This window comes from Rhineura floridana, chromosome 1 (assembly GCF_030035675.1).
Source record: "Rhineura floridana isolate rRhiFlo1 chromosome 1, rRhiFlo1.hap2, whole genome shotgun sequence".
In the NCBI taxonomy this organism is placed as follows: Eukaryota; Metazoa; Chordata; class Lepidosauria; order Squamata; family Rhineuridae; genus Rhineura; species Rhineura floridana.
Window position 1 is genome coordinate 157,393,915 of NC_084480.1, and position 18,169 is coordinate 157,412,083.

Sequence of the window (18,169 nt, forward strand, 5' to 3'; positions counted from 1 at the left end):
CTCATCCCCCTCCATCCCCTTCTCCCTCCCTGCCCCTCCCCAAGGTCAGTTTCACCTATCCTAAGCAAGATTGCACAGGAGTAAATCCCATTAAACTCAATAAGAATGCAAACAATCAAACCTACCCTACCCTCCTCCTTGCTACTATCCCCTCCTTCCTGCCCCTTCCCTCCACATTCCTTCCCCCTTCCACCCCTCAACCCTCCCCTACCAATCCCTTCTCCCTCCTTCCCCTTCTCTCCCTCTCCCTCTCCCCTCCCCATCTCCCCTCCCTTCCTCTCCCCTCCTCTTCTCCTCTCCCTCTCCCTTCCTCCCCCTCCTCCCCTCCCCACTGCAGCCCTCCCTCCCCCTTCTTCTCCTTCCTGTAGTCAGTGTTACCTATCCAAAACATGATTGCACAAGAGTGAATTCCACTGAACTCAATAAGCATGCAAATTATCAGACTTGCCTTTCCCCTCCATCTCCCGTCACTTCTTCCCTCCTCCTCCTCTTCCTTCTTCCTCCTCCTCTGCCCACTCCAGTCCTCCATCCCTCCCTCTTCTCCTCCTCCCTTTTCTCCTTCTCCACCGTGGTCTATTTCACCTATCCTAAGCATGATTGCACAGGAGTAAATCCCACTGAACTCAAAAAGCATGCAAATGATCAAACTTGCCCTCCTCCTTCCTCCCCCTCACCTGCTCCCCTTCCCCCTACTCACCTCTGCCATTTATCCTCCCCTCCCCACCCTCCTCCCCTCCTACTCCCCCTGGTCATTCATCTATCCTAAGCATTGCACAGGAGTAAATCCCATTGAACTCAATAAGCATGCAAATGATTGATCCATTCTCAGCAAGCTTGCACAGAATCCCATTTTTCACCTTCTGGATTAAAAAGCAGATAAATTCACTATGGCAAAAAAAACTTGTGGTTTAGGAATGTACCTATGGCCAGCAGATATTTCTGTCAAACTTTAAAAAGCAGGGAAATGGGCAGCTATAGTGAATGCACCAGGGAAGCAGGAGACCTGACCTCCTCTCTGAGATATTGTGTGTGTGTGTGTGTGTGTTATGTGCCTTCAAGTCGATTGAGACTTATGGTGACCCTATGAATCAGTAACCTCCAGTAGCATCTGTTGTAAACCACCCTGCTCAGATCTTGTAAGTTCAGGTCTGCAGTTTCCTTTATGGAATCAATCCATCTCTTGTTTGGTCTTCCTCTTTTTCTACTCCCTTCTGTTTTTCCCAGCATTATTGTCTTTTCTAGTGAATGAGAATGTCTTCTCATTATGTGTCCAAAGTATCATAACCTCAGTTTCATCATTTTAGCTTCTAGTGATAGTTCTGGTTTGATTTGTTCTAACACTCAATTATTTGTCTTTTCGCGGTCCATGGTATCTGCAAAACTATCCTCCAACACCACATTTCAAATAAGTTGGTTTTATTCTTATCCACTTTTTTCACTGTCCAACTTTCACATCCATATATAGAGATAGGGAATACCATGGTCTGAATTATCCTTATTTCCATGTTCAGTGATACATCTTTGTATTTGAGGATCTTTTTTAGTTCTCTCATAGCTGCCCTCCCCAGTCCTAGCCTTCTTCTGTTGTCATTACTTTAGTCTTCTTGACATTCAGCTGTAGTCCTGCTTTTGTGCTTTCCTCTTTCACTTTTATCAGCATTCATTTCAGATTATTACTGGTATTGTATTGTGAGATACTGTACTGCCCTACAAATTTGTAAAAATGCAAACATAATTGGGTTTGTCTTTCACAGTCCAATCCACTTCCTGTGTAGCTTGGAAGAATTTGGTAACATGTGCCTCTGAGCATATGATGAGTGGTGGCAACACCTGCAATCAGCCCAAATAATAGAAACAAGACATGTGCTGTGCTGATCTTGTTTTAGCAGGGAGGAAGCAACAATATTAAGACAGTTGATATAGTTCAGATAGTCACTTTAAATATGTTTGATTTACTTTGCAATTTTAGTGAAGTTTCCTATGGTAAATTATTTTCTTATGCGTCTGTTTCTGTGAATATGTGAAGTACAGCAACACTTTGCATAATTTACACAAAAAAACTTCCAAAAACAATTGTGGAATAATGGCACTCGCTATTTTGCAGAATAGTCTCCAGTGGACATGAGGAATATCTCAGTTTGCACAAGATAAAACAGTGGGAGGTAAAATATATTCTAGCAAATTTCTGGGTGTGCTCTATGTTTTTAATTCACAATGCCCACCTTTCCTTAAGTGGAGTGGTTTAAGCATAGCAGGCTGAACACATGCATCTTGGGCAGGCTAAGTTAGTTTTTTCCAACAACTAGATTCATTGATTAAGTAGCAATATACTGTATTCAATCTGATTTTACATCAAAGCTGCAGTTTCAGATTCAATCGTTAATGAACCCAAAATAGAAATAAAATATAACCTCCAGTTTGAAACACTGTCTTCACCATCATATGACATTGTCCAATAAAAAGACTTTGACAGTAATAAAAATACATTTGACACAGATTTCTAAATAAATAAAACTGTGTAGCAGTACACAAACCCTACAGCAAAAATGATGTTCAAATGAAGGCAATCCGTCATTTCAGGCTGCTTGGGAACCTGTGCATTTTCTCTAAGAACGCTACTGAAAACAGCACTATTAGTAGATTCACCCACGAATGGTTCTCCTGAGGGGTACGAAAAATGTACTCCTGTACAGTATTCCTTCAGTTCCTTGTTTACATATCATACCACTAATATAAACAGATCACTCTGTCTTTAAAAAATGAGAAGACAAGTGACTAGTTTTAAAATGTGGATCTTTCTTAAAGCAATGCTTTATAACAAAACACTAAATACCAACAAACCTGCCTCCTCTCCCAACCTACCCCTTTCTTTGGGGGAGGGGGAAGGACAGTACAAGCAACATATGTTGGATTATGCATGTAATTCTATGGCAGTACCTGCAGGACATCCTCGTTCGCCTTCCATCTTCATGTAGCCAGGGCAGCATTCATATAAGACAGTTCTACAAAATACCAGTAGAAGATAATGTTATTTCCCCAGATGTTGCCTTGTTAATCTGACATCATCATTATTATTTCTGCTTTTTATCAAAATATATACATAGCAACTTACAAAAATGATAAAAAACAGTATAATAATGAAATAAAATATACAATTCAAAGTAATCATAAAACAACAAAAATGGCAGAGAATTCCAATTAATTCTGAAGTAAAATTAAAAGCAGGGAACAACTATTAGGAGGCTCAAGTAAAATACTACAAGCAACCTGAAATTAGAAGATTTTGAAGACTGAAAAAGAAGGACCCCAGGGAGGGTGTTCCATAATCACGATGCCATTACTTGAAAGTCTCTATCTTGGGTTGTCTAATTTCACACAGAGCAGAGCCTATGATGCTGATCACAACTGGCAAGCAGCTCATGTGGGAGTAGATGGACCTCAAGATATCCTGACTCCCAGGAAGGCATTGACAAAGATGTCCATTTCAGTTTCTCTCTCTTTCTCATCTTTTCCAATCTTAAGCGCAGCTCTCCACATTTCCACATCAGTTTGTGGAGCTTTTAAAATCCCTCATGAAAAGTTTTCAGTGAATTTAGTGCAAATGTCTCCTAATAGGTTCATTTTTTATTTTTTTTGATGAATATACACATATTTGCAAGCAATTTCCCCTAATAGAACACAGTTTTTGTATATTATTTTCACTAAGTTATGCGTTTTTTTTGCACGTCATCCTAGATTTGCATTTTTGTACTTGGATGGACAACTTCATTGCAAAATTTGGAAAAGTGCAAATTTCAAAGTATGGCTGCATTTCGGTTCATGTTTTGTTTCAGGAAGTGCAAATTAGAATTTGCACTGAATTTCTTCCCCATCCCTATTTTATTTATGTATATTTATTTATGAATCTATACGTGGATCATTTCCCACCGGTTTCTTTCCCCAAAACTGGGAATTTTGTGTTTTGATGCAGTTTCCCTCTGAGCCAGCTTTACTCCAACTTGAAAACTGATTGATGAATTGATGAATTCCTCACATCAGGAATTCAGTAAATATATAGCTTTCAGCATCATAAAGAGTACCTTCTCTGTACAGGATTGGGATTCACTTCTGAGTAAACATGCACAAGATTGCACTACAACAGAAGATCACAGCAGGATCTTGGTGGGCATACACAGTAAACAATTTTAGTTATAATTATAATAAAAGTGTTCATGCAAGTTTTTTAATTACTTGCAAAAAATGACATATACATTTTATCTTTCAAATAATTTTTTGAACAGACTTTTAAAAAGTGTACATGCTGCAGTGTTATTGTTTTCTAATTAAGGAGTCAAGCAAGTTTAAATGTTACTGGACAATTGAAGAGGGCAGTTTATTTATCTTATTCATAACCTGTTTTGAAAATCTTCCCAATATGAAACTTTTCCGGAAGTAAAGCTGCAATGCTAATTCCACATACTTGGGAGTTAACCCCACTGAATTCAATAGGACTTACTTTTGAGTAGACATGGTTAGGATTGTGCTCAAAGGGACTTTCAAGTGAACATAGTCAAGGATTGTGTTGTAAATCTTTCTTTCTCCCTCCAATCCCTTTTTTTTTAAAAAAAGCAGTTAGGCAGGGCTTACTTAGGTGTCACTGCTTTTATTTGGCAGGAAATCAATACTTTAACAAACCACCTGTAACAAGCTACAGCTTCCATGATTCTGTGGTGGGTTTCATGTGCTTCAAATGTATGTTGAATGTGCTTTACATGCATGGTGTGGATCTGTCCTAGCATGCTGTACATTCATCAGTGAATGGAAAAGAACAATTTTAAAATATACTTTTTTAAAACAGGGCTGTAGCTCAGTGGTAGGGCCCATGTTTGCATGCAAAGGTCATACATTCAATTTCTGGAAGAGACAATTGCCTGGAATCCTGGAGAGCCAATGATAGTCCATGTCATCAGTTCTGAACTAGATAGTATCAAATGACCTGACTCAGTATAAGGCAGATTCCTTTGTGCTTAAAAGAGGAAAGAAACTGAAGGGCCGCAGTGACTCAGGAATTTATTTATATACATTTCTACAACATTTATATACTGCTTTATTGTAAAAGTCTTCAAAGCGGTTTATAGAAGGAATGTGGGATGCTGAGGTTTCTGTCTTACTCACAGGAATCTTGTTGTGGTTGGTATGGTATTGTATTTAGGAAATCATCACTGTCTTTTCTTTTTCTTTTTATATTTGCATTTCATTTACCTCTGATCTTACTCCCTTACATCCATAGAAGCAACAACATTGGTTCCATGTGGTCAGCTCAACCCCCTTAAACCCACTGATGATGCACCTTGTTATTTGCATAATTGGTTGTTTCTTGCCCAATAGTGGTAAAAGAGAATTCACATACTGGGAAGTGTGGCTTCAATTGCTTGTGTTCCCAATCCACTGCCTGTGAAGGTAGATCAAACCATGTGTGTTTTCTCTCTGTCAATTATTATTCACTGGAATTAGGTTGGCTGTCAAAGTGAGTTTATAGCAGTCCACAGAGTAGGCAGGAAAGAGTAGAGAATCTTCTTAGCTCTTACTCATTTCTCTAACCTCGCTATGCAGTGAAGGGTCAAGTGTGCAAAGAGGTTTGGAGCAGCCACATTAAAAGGCAGGCAGGGGGTTGCCCACCCGGCTTTGATATGGATACCGTTGCAGAGGATCCCTAGTCAAGCTTTAACAACAACAAAATCCTAACAATATCTCTCAGAAGTAAGTCCTGTTGAGTTCTATGAGGCTTAGTCCCTTAATAAGTCTGCTTAGAATTTCAGCCTTCAGGGCATCCATTTTATTCCCGAATGCTCCCATCTAACATCTCCACAACGCTAGACTTTCTTCCTACAATGGCCTTCTGGTGACTGGCCTGGCCTGAGGGCACTTAAACCCTTCTTGCCAGAAGCAAGTAGGATCAATTAAATGACCCTTACACAGGATCTCTAATCAGGTGAGAAGGAATGATCCTGTTACTTCAGCTGGACCTGGAAACACCCTCATTTAGCTAAGATTTCTATCTTAATTTCCAGTCAGAGAATTATTATTTTTGTTTGAGTGGTATGCTCCAAGCAACTGTGGTTGATGCTTAACGTATTATGCTTAATGACACTAGGTCCCATCCCTTATAACATCACTAGCGCCCTACCCTGATATCTCAGGGTTTGGAATGCTTCTAACCTGGCTACCCTAGAACACAGGTAAATAAACACCTGTTCATATGTCTGAATAATGGAATATGATGGGAGCATGATGAAGATATCCTGGGCAGAGGTGGGATGGGTAATGAATGTACATTGGTCTAAGCCATCCCTGCATCCTCTTCACCCACTGGTGTGTACATGAAGCAGGAGATTCCCATATGAATTAAATGATAAAAATATGTACAGTCATGTGCAGATTTGTTTGAAACAGAAGTGAGATAAAATGTCCTCACTGCTTTTTCAGTTGATAATGTGCACATGCCCTAATTCACCTATAAAACAGGTCACCTGGGCCCTAGGTCTTTTCAAAGGGCATGTTGATACAATGAAAATATTTTTTTAAACCTGTCAAATACTAATAGAATAAAATGACAGTCTTCATGATTGAATAAACAATTAGTATGCATTTTCATTTCTATGTCACAAGAAAACTCCTACAGCTTTAATTCTGGTTACATAAAAAAGAGGAGAAAGGCAGAATTGTAAGCCATTCCCTCCCCCCTCCTGCATTTTTAATCATATCCAGTGAGGGGGGGGAAATTAGGTTAGCACAAATTTAATACAGATGAGCCATAAAACTTGCCAAAGTGTAATGGCTAAAGCTAAAATGTTATTTGAATGTATTTTAGATTATCATGTTCCTTTAAACAAATAGCACACTTCCTCTGGGAGACTCGAGGGATTTGTGTCTAGCCAGCATTTGGCTTTGAATATGCAAAGCCATATGTTCCCTCATGGTTCAGTGGATCTAGAAAGCTGATGCATCACATATATAAGAAGTGTGTGGGATATATTGGAGAAGGAATAGTTCCACGAGGCAGTTGGAATCCCCAGCCTTTGTAAATATCCATGGAAAAATGTATGCCCTCAGTGTCTTTCTGTTAATAACACACAAATATGATACTTATTACTTGTGTAATTACACAAATATGAGCCCCAAACCACACATTTAAGCCTTTTAATATTTTAATGTAACTATATGTTTTAATTTTGTACGTCGCCCAGAGTGGCTGGATTGCCAGCCAGATGGGCGACTAATAAATTTAATAAATAAATTTTTAAACATGGGAAAGTTTCTGAAGCAAAGCACCATTCATCAGTCTTCTTCTTCAAAAGGTGATTTAGAGCTTAGGCCTGTTGGGTACTAACTCCTAAATAAATAAGGTCCCATCTGCACTATACGTTTAAAGCAGTATCATACCACTTTAAACTGTTTGAACTTACACCAAAGAATCCTGGGAGTTATAGTTTGTTAAGTTTTCTGAGAATTGTTAGGAGACCCTTATTCCCCTCACAGAGCTACAGTTCTCAGAGTACTTTAACAGTCAGTCCCTCTTCCAACTCTCGTAGCTCTGTGAGGAAAACAGGGGTCTCCTAACAACTCTCAGCACCCTTTACAGTTCCCAGGATTCTTTGGGGGAAGCTATGACTGTATGATACTGTGGTATGATACTGCTTTAAATGTATAGTACAGATGGGTCCCAGTATGGGAGTTCATTTTACTCTCATCCTGTTCTTCCACACAAGAAGCCAGGTGTTGGGGAAGGGAAAGCAGGATACCGTGTTCACACTCTTGCTCATTCACTCCACACCACACCCATGTTGGGAGAGGGACCTAGAACATAGTAGTGCTCACTTACACTTTCCCCTCGCATCATCTCTTTAAACTTCATATCACTGTGGTTATCTTGTTTGATTTTTTTTCTGTATGACAAATTTGGCAGCCACATAAGATCCTATCACTGGTTGCATTCCCTCAAGTACAAACAGTGCTCCATTGCTTCAAAGGGAGCCGTGCTGCAACTGGGCAGACAGTGAATGTATTTTCCCATGGGATGGAAGGGCTAATCTGATGGCTGATTAAAAAGTAACAACCACACTGAATACTCTATGCTAAAAACAATAAAGAATTCCATTGACTATTGTTTTTGTGACATCTACAAAAACCACAAACGAAATATATTTGCATATTTTTCTTTATTAATTCTTCAAATGTTCAAAGTATGGGACAATGCAAGTTTAGTATATATATATATATTAGCGATGCCAGGTCTCCAGCAAATGGCCAGAGACTCCGGCCCCGCCCTTGCTTTTCTCATCTCCGGCTAGAATTGCCCCCATGTTGTTTAATCTCCAGTTTTCGGCTGGAGTCTACAGTTTTTTGGGGGGCCCTCCAGCTCTCTGGCTAGCACCCCTTAATCTCCGGACTCTCAGCTTCAATTTTTTTAAAAATTAAGTTTCTAGGTGGCCTGGTTCCCGAGATATACACCGAAACGTCAAAAAAAAACCCCGTGTGACTGTTTTTTACATATCTTTCCTTGCTCTGGCTACAATTCCCATCAGCCCAATCCAGTGGCTATGCTGGCTGGGGCTGATGGGAGTTGTAGTTTAAAAAAGTAACTTTCCAAAGCTCTGGCTGTAACCCCACCCTTTCAGGATTGTAGCCAATGAAGCCAGGGTTGTGACTTGTTGATCCAGGCATGCCTAGGCTTAATTTCAACGTCAGAAAATGGTGACTTTAAGATTTTTGCAGTCTGCGTAAGTAATATGGCTTAACGGTTTTTTCCCTCTTCTGTCCAAGAGTCAGACCCTGGGCTATGAAATATGAAAGTATTTAATCCAATATCTGCTTTTCTGGGAGTAAAGCAATTCTAATAATCCCAAGTACCATTAGGACTTACTTTTGAGTAGACATGGTTAGGATTGTGCTGTAAATTAATGGGACTTGTGAGTAAACATAGCGCAGACTTGTGTTTTTTTAACAAAATGAATGAAGTTTATTTATTTATTTTTATTTATTTATTATTTGATTTATATCCCGCCCTTCCTCCCAGTAGGAGCCCAGGGCGGCAAACAAAAGCACTAAAAACACTTTAAAAATCATAAAAACAGACTTTAAAATATATTAAAACAAAACATCTTTAAAAACATTTTTAAAAGCTTTAAAAACATTTTTTTAAAGAAAAGGTTTAAAAACATATTAAAAAGCAATTCCAACACAGACGCAGACTGGGATAAGGTCTCAACCTAAAAGACTTGTTAAAAGAGCAAGTTTCTTATCACTTCAGGGTACGGTTTTCCCTGGTTGAGTAAGCCCCATTGAATACATTGGGCCTTGCTTCTGAGTAAACAAACATAAGATTGCACTATTTATTTATTGCACTTGTATACCGCCCCATAGCCGAAGCTCTCTGGGCGGTTTACAGCAATCAAAAACATTAAAACAAATATACAATTTAAAAATGTATTTTAAAAACAATTTAAAACACAATTTTAAAATTCAAAACGATATAAAAACAATTTAAAAGACATGCTAAAATGCATGGGAGAAGGGGGAAGTCTTGACCTGGCACCAGAAAGGTAACAGTAATGGTGCCAGGCACGCCTTGTCACGCACATCATTCCATAATGTGGTTTTATATGTTCAGACCATCTGGTCCCTGTTACCAATCTGGCCGCTGCATTTTGCACAAGCTGCAGTTTCCGAACCGTCTTCAAAGGCAGCCCCACGTAGAGTGCATTGCAGTAATCTAATTTGGAGGTTACCAGAGCATGGACAACTGAAGCCAGATTATCCCTGTCCAGATAGGGACATAGTTGGGCCACCAACCGAAGTTGGTAGAAGGCACTCCGTGCCACCGAGGCTACCTGAGCCTCAAGTGACAGAGATGGTTCTAGGAGAACCCCCAAGCTACGAACCTGCTCCTTCAGGGGGAGTGCAACCCCATCCAGAACAGGTTAGACATCCATCATCTGGTCAGAAGAACCACACACTAACAGCATCTCAGTCTTGTCTGGATTGAGCCTCAGTTTATTAGCCCTCATCCAGTCCACTGTCGCAGCCACACACCGGTTCAGCACATTGACAGCCTCACCTGAAGAAGATGAAAAGGAGAAATAGAGCTGTGTGTCATCAGCATACTGATGGCAACGCACTCCAAAGCTCCGGATGACCGCACCCAACGGTTTCATGTAGTTGTTGAACAGCATGGGGGACAGAACTGACCCCTGTGGAAACCCATACTGGAGAGTCCAGGGTGCCGAGTAATGTTCCCCAAGCACCACCTTCTGGAGGCGACCTGCCAAGTAGGAGTGGAACCACCACAATGCAGTCCCTCCCACTCCCAACTCAGCCAGTCTCCCCAGAAGGATACCATGGTCGATGGTATCGAAAGCCGCTGAGAGATCAAGGAGAATCAACAGAGTCACACTCCCCCTGTCTCTCTCCCGACAAAGGTCATCATACAGGGCGACCAAGGCTGTTTCCATGCCAAAACCAGGCCTGAAACCCGACTGAAATGGATCCACATAATCGGTCTCATCCAAGAGTGTCTGGAGCTGGCCTGCAACCACTCGTTCCAGGACCTTGCCCAGGAATGGAACATTTGCTACCGGCCTATAGTTATTAAGATTTTCTGGATCCAGGGAGGGCCTCTTCAGGAGTGGTCTCACTACTGCCACTTTCAGGCAGCCAGGGACCACCCCCTCTCGCAGAGAGGCATTAATCACTTCCCTGGCCCAGCCAGCTGTTCCATCCCTGCTAGCTTTTATTAGCCAAGAAGGGCAAGGATCCAGCACAGAAGTGGTTGCACGAACCTGTCCAAGCACCTTGTCAATGTCCTCAAGCTGCACCAACTGAAACTCATCCAACAAATCGGGACAAGGCTGCTCTGGATACCTCGCTTGATTCACCTGCTATAACACTGGAGTCTAAGTCCTGGAGGATGCTAAAGATTTTATCCTGGAAGTTCCTAGCAAATTCATTACAGCGGGCCTCAGATGGTTCTACCATGTCCCTGGGGCCAGAGTATAATAGCCCCGGACAATTCTGAAGAGCTCCGTTGGGTGGCAGATTGATGATTTGATAGTGGCAGCAAAATATTGTTTTTTTGCTGCCCTCACTGCCCCTAAAAAATATCTTTACAGGTTGTATAAATAATAAACATATTTGATAGTCATGCTTATATAAATATTTTCATAGAATCATAGAATAGTAGAGTTGGAAGGGGCCTATAAGGCCATCAAGTCCAACCCCCTGCTCAAGGCAGGAATCCAAATCAAAGCATTTCCGACAGATGGCTGTCCAGCTGCCTCTTGAATGCCTCCAGTGTTGGAGAGCCCATTACCTCTCTAGTAATTGGTTCCATTGTCGCATGGCTCTAACAGTTAGGAAGCTTTTCCTGATGTCCAGTCGAAATCTGGCTTCCTGCAACTTGAGCCCATTATTCCATGTCCTGTACTCTGGGACAATCGAGAAGAGATCCCGGCCCTCCTCTGTGTGGCAACCTTTCAAGTACTTGAACAGTGCTATCATATCTCCCCTCAGTCTTCTCTTCTCCAGGCTAAACATGCCCAGTTCTTTCAGTCTCTCCTCATAGGGCTTTGTTTCCAGTCCCCTGATCATCCTTGTTGCCCTCCTCTGAACCTGTTCCAGTTTGTCTGCATCCTTCTTGAAGTGCAGAGACCAGAACTGGACGCAGCACTCAAGATGAGGCCTAACCAGTGCTGAATAGAGGGAAACTAATACTTCACACAATCTGGAAACTATACCTCCGTTAATGCAGCCTAATATAGCATTTGCCTTTTTTGCAGCCACATCACACTGTTGGCTCATATTCAGCTTGTGATCAACGACAATTCCAAGATCCTTCTCACATGTCGTATTGCTGAGGCAAGTATCCCCCATCTTATAACTGTGCATTTGGTTTCTTTTTCCTAAGTGTAGAACTTTGCATTTATCCCTGTTGAATTGCATTCTGTTGTTTTCAGCCCAATGCCCCAGCCTGTCAAGGTCCCTTTGAATTTTCTTTCTGTCTTCCATGGTATTAGTTATGCCCCCCAATTTTGTATCATCTGCAAATTTGATAAGCATGCTCTGTACCTCCTCATCCAAATCGTTAATAAAAATGTTGAAGAGCACTGGGCCCAAGACCAAGCCCTGTGGTACCCCACTCATTACTTCCGCCCAGTTTTGTCATACTGTGTCCCTATAAGTATCCGATTTCACATTATGGTTGTACAATACTTCCTTTACATTTTAAGTATGTCTTGGGGTAGCCATGGTTCTCCATTGTTTTCATCCTGAGGGGCAGATAAGCTGAGAGATGGTGAGTAGCCCATGGTCACCCACTACAGTTTATAGCTCATTTCCATTCTGAAAAATTAATTAAAACAATTTACATGCAGGCAAAATTTATTAAGTGGATTCACACAATACATGTAAAGCATAACCAACTCGCATTTAAAGCGCATGACTTCCCCTAAAGAATTCTGGGAAGTGTCATTTCCCCCTCACAGTTATAGTTCTCATCACTCTTAACAAACTGCAGTTCCCATGATTCTGTGGTGGGATTCATGTGCTTCAAATGGGTGTTGAATGTGCTTTAAATGAATGGTGTGGATCTGCCCTAGGTATGATGTGAATTCAAGAGTGAATTGAAAAGAACAATTTTAAAAGATACTTCTTACTCTTACTCACTTCTCAGACCTCTTTCTGAAGGGTCAAATCTGTAAAAAAGTTTGGAGCAGCCACGTTAAAAGATAAGGGCAGGGCATTCCAGGCAGGGGGTTGCCAACCCTGCTTGGATATGGATGTATTTGCAGAAGATCCCTAGTCAAGCTTTACCAACAGCACAATCCAAACTATGTCTACTCAGAAGTAAGTCCTGTTGAGTTCTATGGGGGCTTAGTCCCTTAGTATGTGTGTTTAGAATTGCAGCCTTCAGGGGCATCCATCTTTACTCCCAAATGCTCCCATCTAACATCTCCACAACACTAGGTTCCTTTCTTCCTACAGTGGCCTTCTGGTGACTGGCCTGGCCTGAAGGCACTTAACTCTTCTTGATGAAAGCAAGTAGGCTAGATTAAATGTTCCCTACCCAGGCTCCACCTTTCATCTTAATTTCCAATCAGATATATTTTTTTAATTGTATGCTCCAAGCAACTGTGATTGATGCTTAATATATCATGCTTAATGAAATCACTGGGGTCCGCCCCATGACATCACTGGGGCCCACCCTGTGACATCACTCGAGCCCACCCCATGGCATCACTGGGGCCCATCCCATGACATCACTAGGGCCCGCCCCTCAAATCTCAGGTTTTGGGATGCTTCTGACCTGGCAACCCTAATATATATATATATGTAAATCCTCCCCAGCTTCATATAATTTTGCCTGCAGCCTGCTGAACCAGGGAGCACGCAACAGCACAGGCAGCGCTACAGTCATGCCACAGCCAGGTACACATGCCTTCTTACTCCTAGTCCAGATGTTGTCATAAACTCTTGTTAGCTGCATCACTTATGGCACAGATTTGGGTACCCATGTTTAGTAGTCATGAAGGACACAGGACTTACGCTTTCTTCCCACAGATGGCTCCTTGGTACCAGTTCCTGCATGTGCTGAAATATTTCTTGTTGGTCCCCATAACTTGCTGCAGAGCACAAACATTTGGGCTGGGAGAGAGAAAAAAGTCAATACTAAAAAGTCCTTTGTAGTTTTAATGTTTAAAATGATGTTTAATGTGCTTATCAAGAAGTAAAAATTTGCAAGACTATACCCAGGACTCTATTTCCTATATGGTAGTTTGATTAAAGTTCATGGGAGCCCTAAGAGGTAAACAAAAAGGTATGTAAAGGTTTATTTGAACAGACAAGGCTTCCTAGGAGGTCATAACAATGATAAGGAGACTACTCTCAGAGTTTGAGTCCAACCACATTTGGTGGCTTCAGTTGCAAATGACCACTGACTTGGTGACTTTTCCCCAGAGAGATTGTTCACATGATACTGAGCAGAAATTTTAGGCTGTACATTGCTTGGAATTCTTTCCACATTCCAGTGGTTTCCCTACTTCAGTTCCATTTCTGCTCATTCACGCTTGAATGGCTAGGGCTGGAGACAGACAACAGTTTTTTTCAGATGTAGGTAAAGTAGGAATCTTATGGTGTAGGAGCATCGAGACTAGGTTGTGTCACACACTAGATAATAGTTCAAACAGCCACCTCTAAATTTCTATCATGAACTTTTATTTTACAGCAGCCAAATCTAATCAGTTCCCAAGATATTTGTTATTCAGAGAGATGAAAGTAATATGACAGAGCCATTGTTGTTTCTCATTGGCAAGTTCTTCAGACTCCTGCTTGGTGACTCTTATCCACAGCTGCATATCATAACTTGCAGATCGGGGTGGGGGTGATCATGGGAGAAAGCTAAACATTTTCTTTCCCCTGCCTGCCCAAGAGAAACTCTCATGTTCTATAATTCAGTAGGTTATTTTGATTGCCACTGTTTCGAATAACACGAGAGCACGTAAGTAAACAGCCCCTTAGCCAAGTGAGAAAAGGGGGAGAAACAATCCACCCTTCTGGATTTTAATAACAAATCCTTCTTTTATTTGAAAAAGGACGTCTCTTCAGAAGCCCCAGTGAAATGAAGAGGAGCTATGCAAGATCATGAATTGGACTCTTCTGTAGCTCTCATTCATTCCAATGGGGCTTGTGCAGGAAAACTTTCTGCTGCATTGTGGTGTGTGATGCTTTTCTCTCACGTTCAAACTATAGTATTATGGAATAAAACTGATACTTTATTTCAGATGAGGTTGCATTCAATCTGTTAAGCATTTTATATTTTACAAACATTTTCATCATTAACATGTTATAATTATATATATATATATATATATATATATATATATATATATATATATATATATATTTAAAAATCAATATTACAATTTATTTATAATGAGCTGGATTATTTTAACATACCACTTTGAAATGGGCAGAATCTCTCACAAATATTTAATATAAATTCATTAACCAATGTAGTTATCACATCTAGAGTTTAAAAGTGAACCAAGAAGCTGTTCATTTGAAATTCCCCCCACATCCAAAAATCATGTTGCAGCAATTAATTGGCAACAGTAATATAGTCTTCACTACACCAAAAGGGTTGACTATTGAGTGCCTTATTGTAAATCTGAAATGAAGTTCTTCATTTCTCAAAACAAAGGTGGCAAGGCTGACGTTTGTGTGGAAATACTATCCTCTGATTTGACAGTCAAAAACACTGTCCCTGATTAATGTGGACTCTTGGTTACTTAGTGGTGAGCAAACTACTCTGAATCTGCTTGGGGGGGGGCACAGGTATCATCTGTTCCAGGGCTGAGTCCTAGCACTGAAAACATATGTCTGAACTGAACTCTGATGAGTTCCAGCACAGTTTAAGCCCTCCTGAAATGCCCTCAGTTATGAAATTACATGTTTTATCTTTACTTCATGTTCTTTTTCTTTTTAGCAATCAGCTAATTTATTCAATTAATAAGCTCTAGCCTTCTTGTATATTTTTTCCCTACAAGGATGACTTTACAAGTACAGCAGATTTTATACTTAAAATGCACTCATCTTTGGAGCATTCTACTTCAGACTAAACAATAATTTTGGTTGCAGAAGGGAGTTTCATTTAAAACATGTTATTAATTTTAGGAAAATAAAATTCAGACTTACCCTTGATCACGTGCCCTGATCCGACTGTGGGTTAATATCTTGTCATAATGAGCAGCAGAAGATTCTGCAGTATGAAAAGCTGACAGAAAACAAATGGTGACTGTGACAACCAAAAGGATCTCCATCCTTTTGTCTCTCTGTTGCTCCTGACTAGCCTAAGAAGAGAACAGGCAAAAGGCTCCAGAGAGCTCAAAGTTTATATACATGGCTACAGCACAGTGGGAGGAGAATTGTATCAACCTGAGACTTTGAACCACCCTCCAAAAGCAGAAACATCAGACAAGCCCTGCATGAATGTGGAGCATACAGGCACTCAGTGTAGCCAGTTGTTTCGTCTTTTATTTCTATAAGAGTATATGTATATAATGGATAATTTTTCAGAGAGTTGTTTTGCCCCCTTCAGTGAGTAATTCAAAGCAGTCAGAGAAATTGTGTTAACTACCCTTGTGTTGTAAACAGAGCAGAATATTATTTAGGGTGACAGGATTTAATTGGAATTTGCAGAGTTAGTCCCTTACTTCAGTAAGAAAGGCCCTTAGTTCCCATAAACAACAGATAAAAGATCACCTTTTTTTGGTGGGGCAGGAGGGGACTGTCATTAGGGATTTCACAAGAGTGAATGCACATACAAAAATTACCTGCACTTAGAAAATCTGATGTCAGGAGAAGGGTTCTTCTAGCTAAGTCTTCTTCCTTATATGTTTGTTTTCTATGAGCACAAATATTGTTTGCCTCCTGATCTGCTATTTATGGGAAGAACTATACCTCATCTCTGCTGCCAGCAAGGCACACACTACCTTGATTTGTAAGCGCTCAGTATTCAGTAGTCCCACTAATGTCCTGCCTGCATCCTCAGGAAAATTGTACCTAAAAATTCAGGAGAATCAAGTTACAGTTTTTCCTGGACAGTAGCACATCAGACTGCAGAAAGGGAGTCATATGATATTTCTGCTCATAGAAAATTAGCAGGGAGAGCATTCAACCTAGCCTTTTCCCCGACATGTTAACTGGGCGTTGAGAGTAGTTTTCTGTATAGGAAGGTCAATATACCCATACACCTCTTTGCCTGTAGGGGCTCCACACAACCAAGAGTGACCCTGCAAAGCCCCTACGTGCAAGGAGGCATTCATGCGTTGCCCTGCCTACCTATACAGACAACTGCATTCAATATACAGTTGATAAAAAAAAAGACTTGGCAGGAATATGGCTAAAGGCATGGTCCCATTCCAGTCTGTACACCAATATGACTTACACATGAATAATGTGCACATGAAGTTTACAGGTGGCACGGACATTACTTTCGTTTTGTGTATGAGATTAGGAGTGTGTCCACTCCTGGAGTCCTGATTAATCTGAAGGCAAAGGAGAAATCACCTCAGCAAGAGGAAGCAGAGGTTGCTTCACCCTCCCTTCAAGGACCAATAGCATAGCCCACAAAGTTCAGTTAGTAGCCTTCTTAGAGTGAATGTGTATGGGCTTGAAGCGGGTGTACATGCAAGCAAGGCCCTAATGTCACCACACATACTATCTCCATAGGTTGAACATCAAGGTTTGAAGGGAAATTCTAAGTGCATTCAGCTGAATACTCTTACAAGCGTCCCTACAGTTGGAACACTATTGCCTTAGTGCTCAACAAGCGAAGGTTGGAAGTGGAGATGGCACTTGCAGGGATATTGGGTCAGGGCTTGCTTGCATTCTCTGGCCACTCTCCCCACTTTAAGCCTTCATGTTTTCAGTTGCATAAGTAGGGCTTGATACTTCTCAGCATGAAAATAATTGTTTTATTTCTTTTGCTTAATTTATTTTAAAAAGATTTGTAGCTTCTCTCATCCACTGTGTTCAAATTGGCTACTAAAACATAGAAGGATCAGGGCATTTTCTGTTACATATGGTTAGTCTTTCTGATCTTCCAGAGTTCATTTTAGCTGGATGGGGCATGCCAAATGCTACTTCTCCAAAGCTGTGAAGCTGCGGCCCATGCCTGCTATTTCCATTGGAAAGAAAGCATCCAGTGGTGTGAATGGGTGTTTTCATTCCAATGCAAATAGCACATGTAAGAGACCAATCCAAATTGGGACCACAGATGGAGGCAAAAAATTAATGTCCCCCTAATCCTGCTGTTAGGATTCCAATTCAGATGTATCGGTTTATTTTTAAAAAATCATGCAAATTGCTAATTGCGTGAAGGATGTCATGTTGAGTTGGTATCTCGGTTCCAATGAAGAACTGGATAGACCATTAAATTATCTCCAGGCAACTGGAAGCATATTTAATCTTGTTGCCATTCACACATTCTGTTTTCATACATTTACACTTTACAGACTGTTCTGAGATGTTCTTGAACAGTGTGGATCTGTGATAATTTTGGTTTATCTAAAATTGCTTGTATCTTGCTTTATACAAGATGAAATCTTAAGAAGAAAGTTTAATGCACAAATAATTT

General features: G+C 40.7%; 1 protein-coding gene across 10 annotated transcripts in view; it reads right to left on the minus strand.

Annotated features, from left to right (window-relative positions):
• POSTN (periostin) overlaps positions 1-15,882 on the minus strand; it is an 87,488-nt gene extending 71,606 nt beyond the window's left edge. For all 10 annotated transcript variants that reach the window (XM_061639223.1, XM_061639213.1, XM_061639251.1 and 7 more), the window contains exons 1-3: positions 15,727-15,882; positions 13,579-13,677; positions 2,938-3,002 (exon numbers count right to left, since the gene is read on the minus strand). In XM_061639223.1, coding sequence (XP_061495207.1) covers positions 2,938-3,002; positions 13,579-13,677; positions 15,727-15,851 — 289 coding nt within the window. In that variant the 5' untranslated portion in view covers positions 15,852-15,882. The remainder of the gene's footprint in view (positions 1-2,937; positions 3,003-13,578; positions 13,678-15,726) is intronic.
• Positions 15,883-18,169: the final 2,287 nt, after the last annotated feature.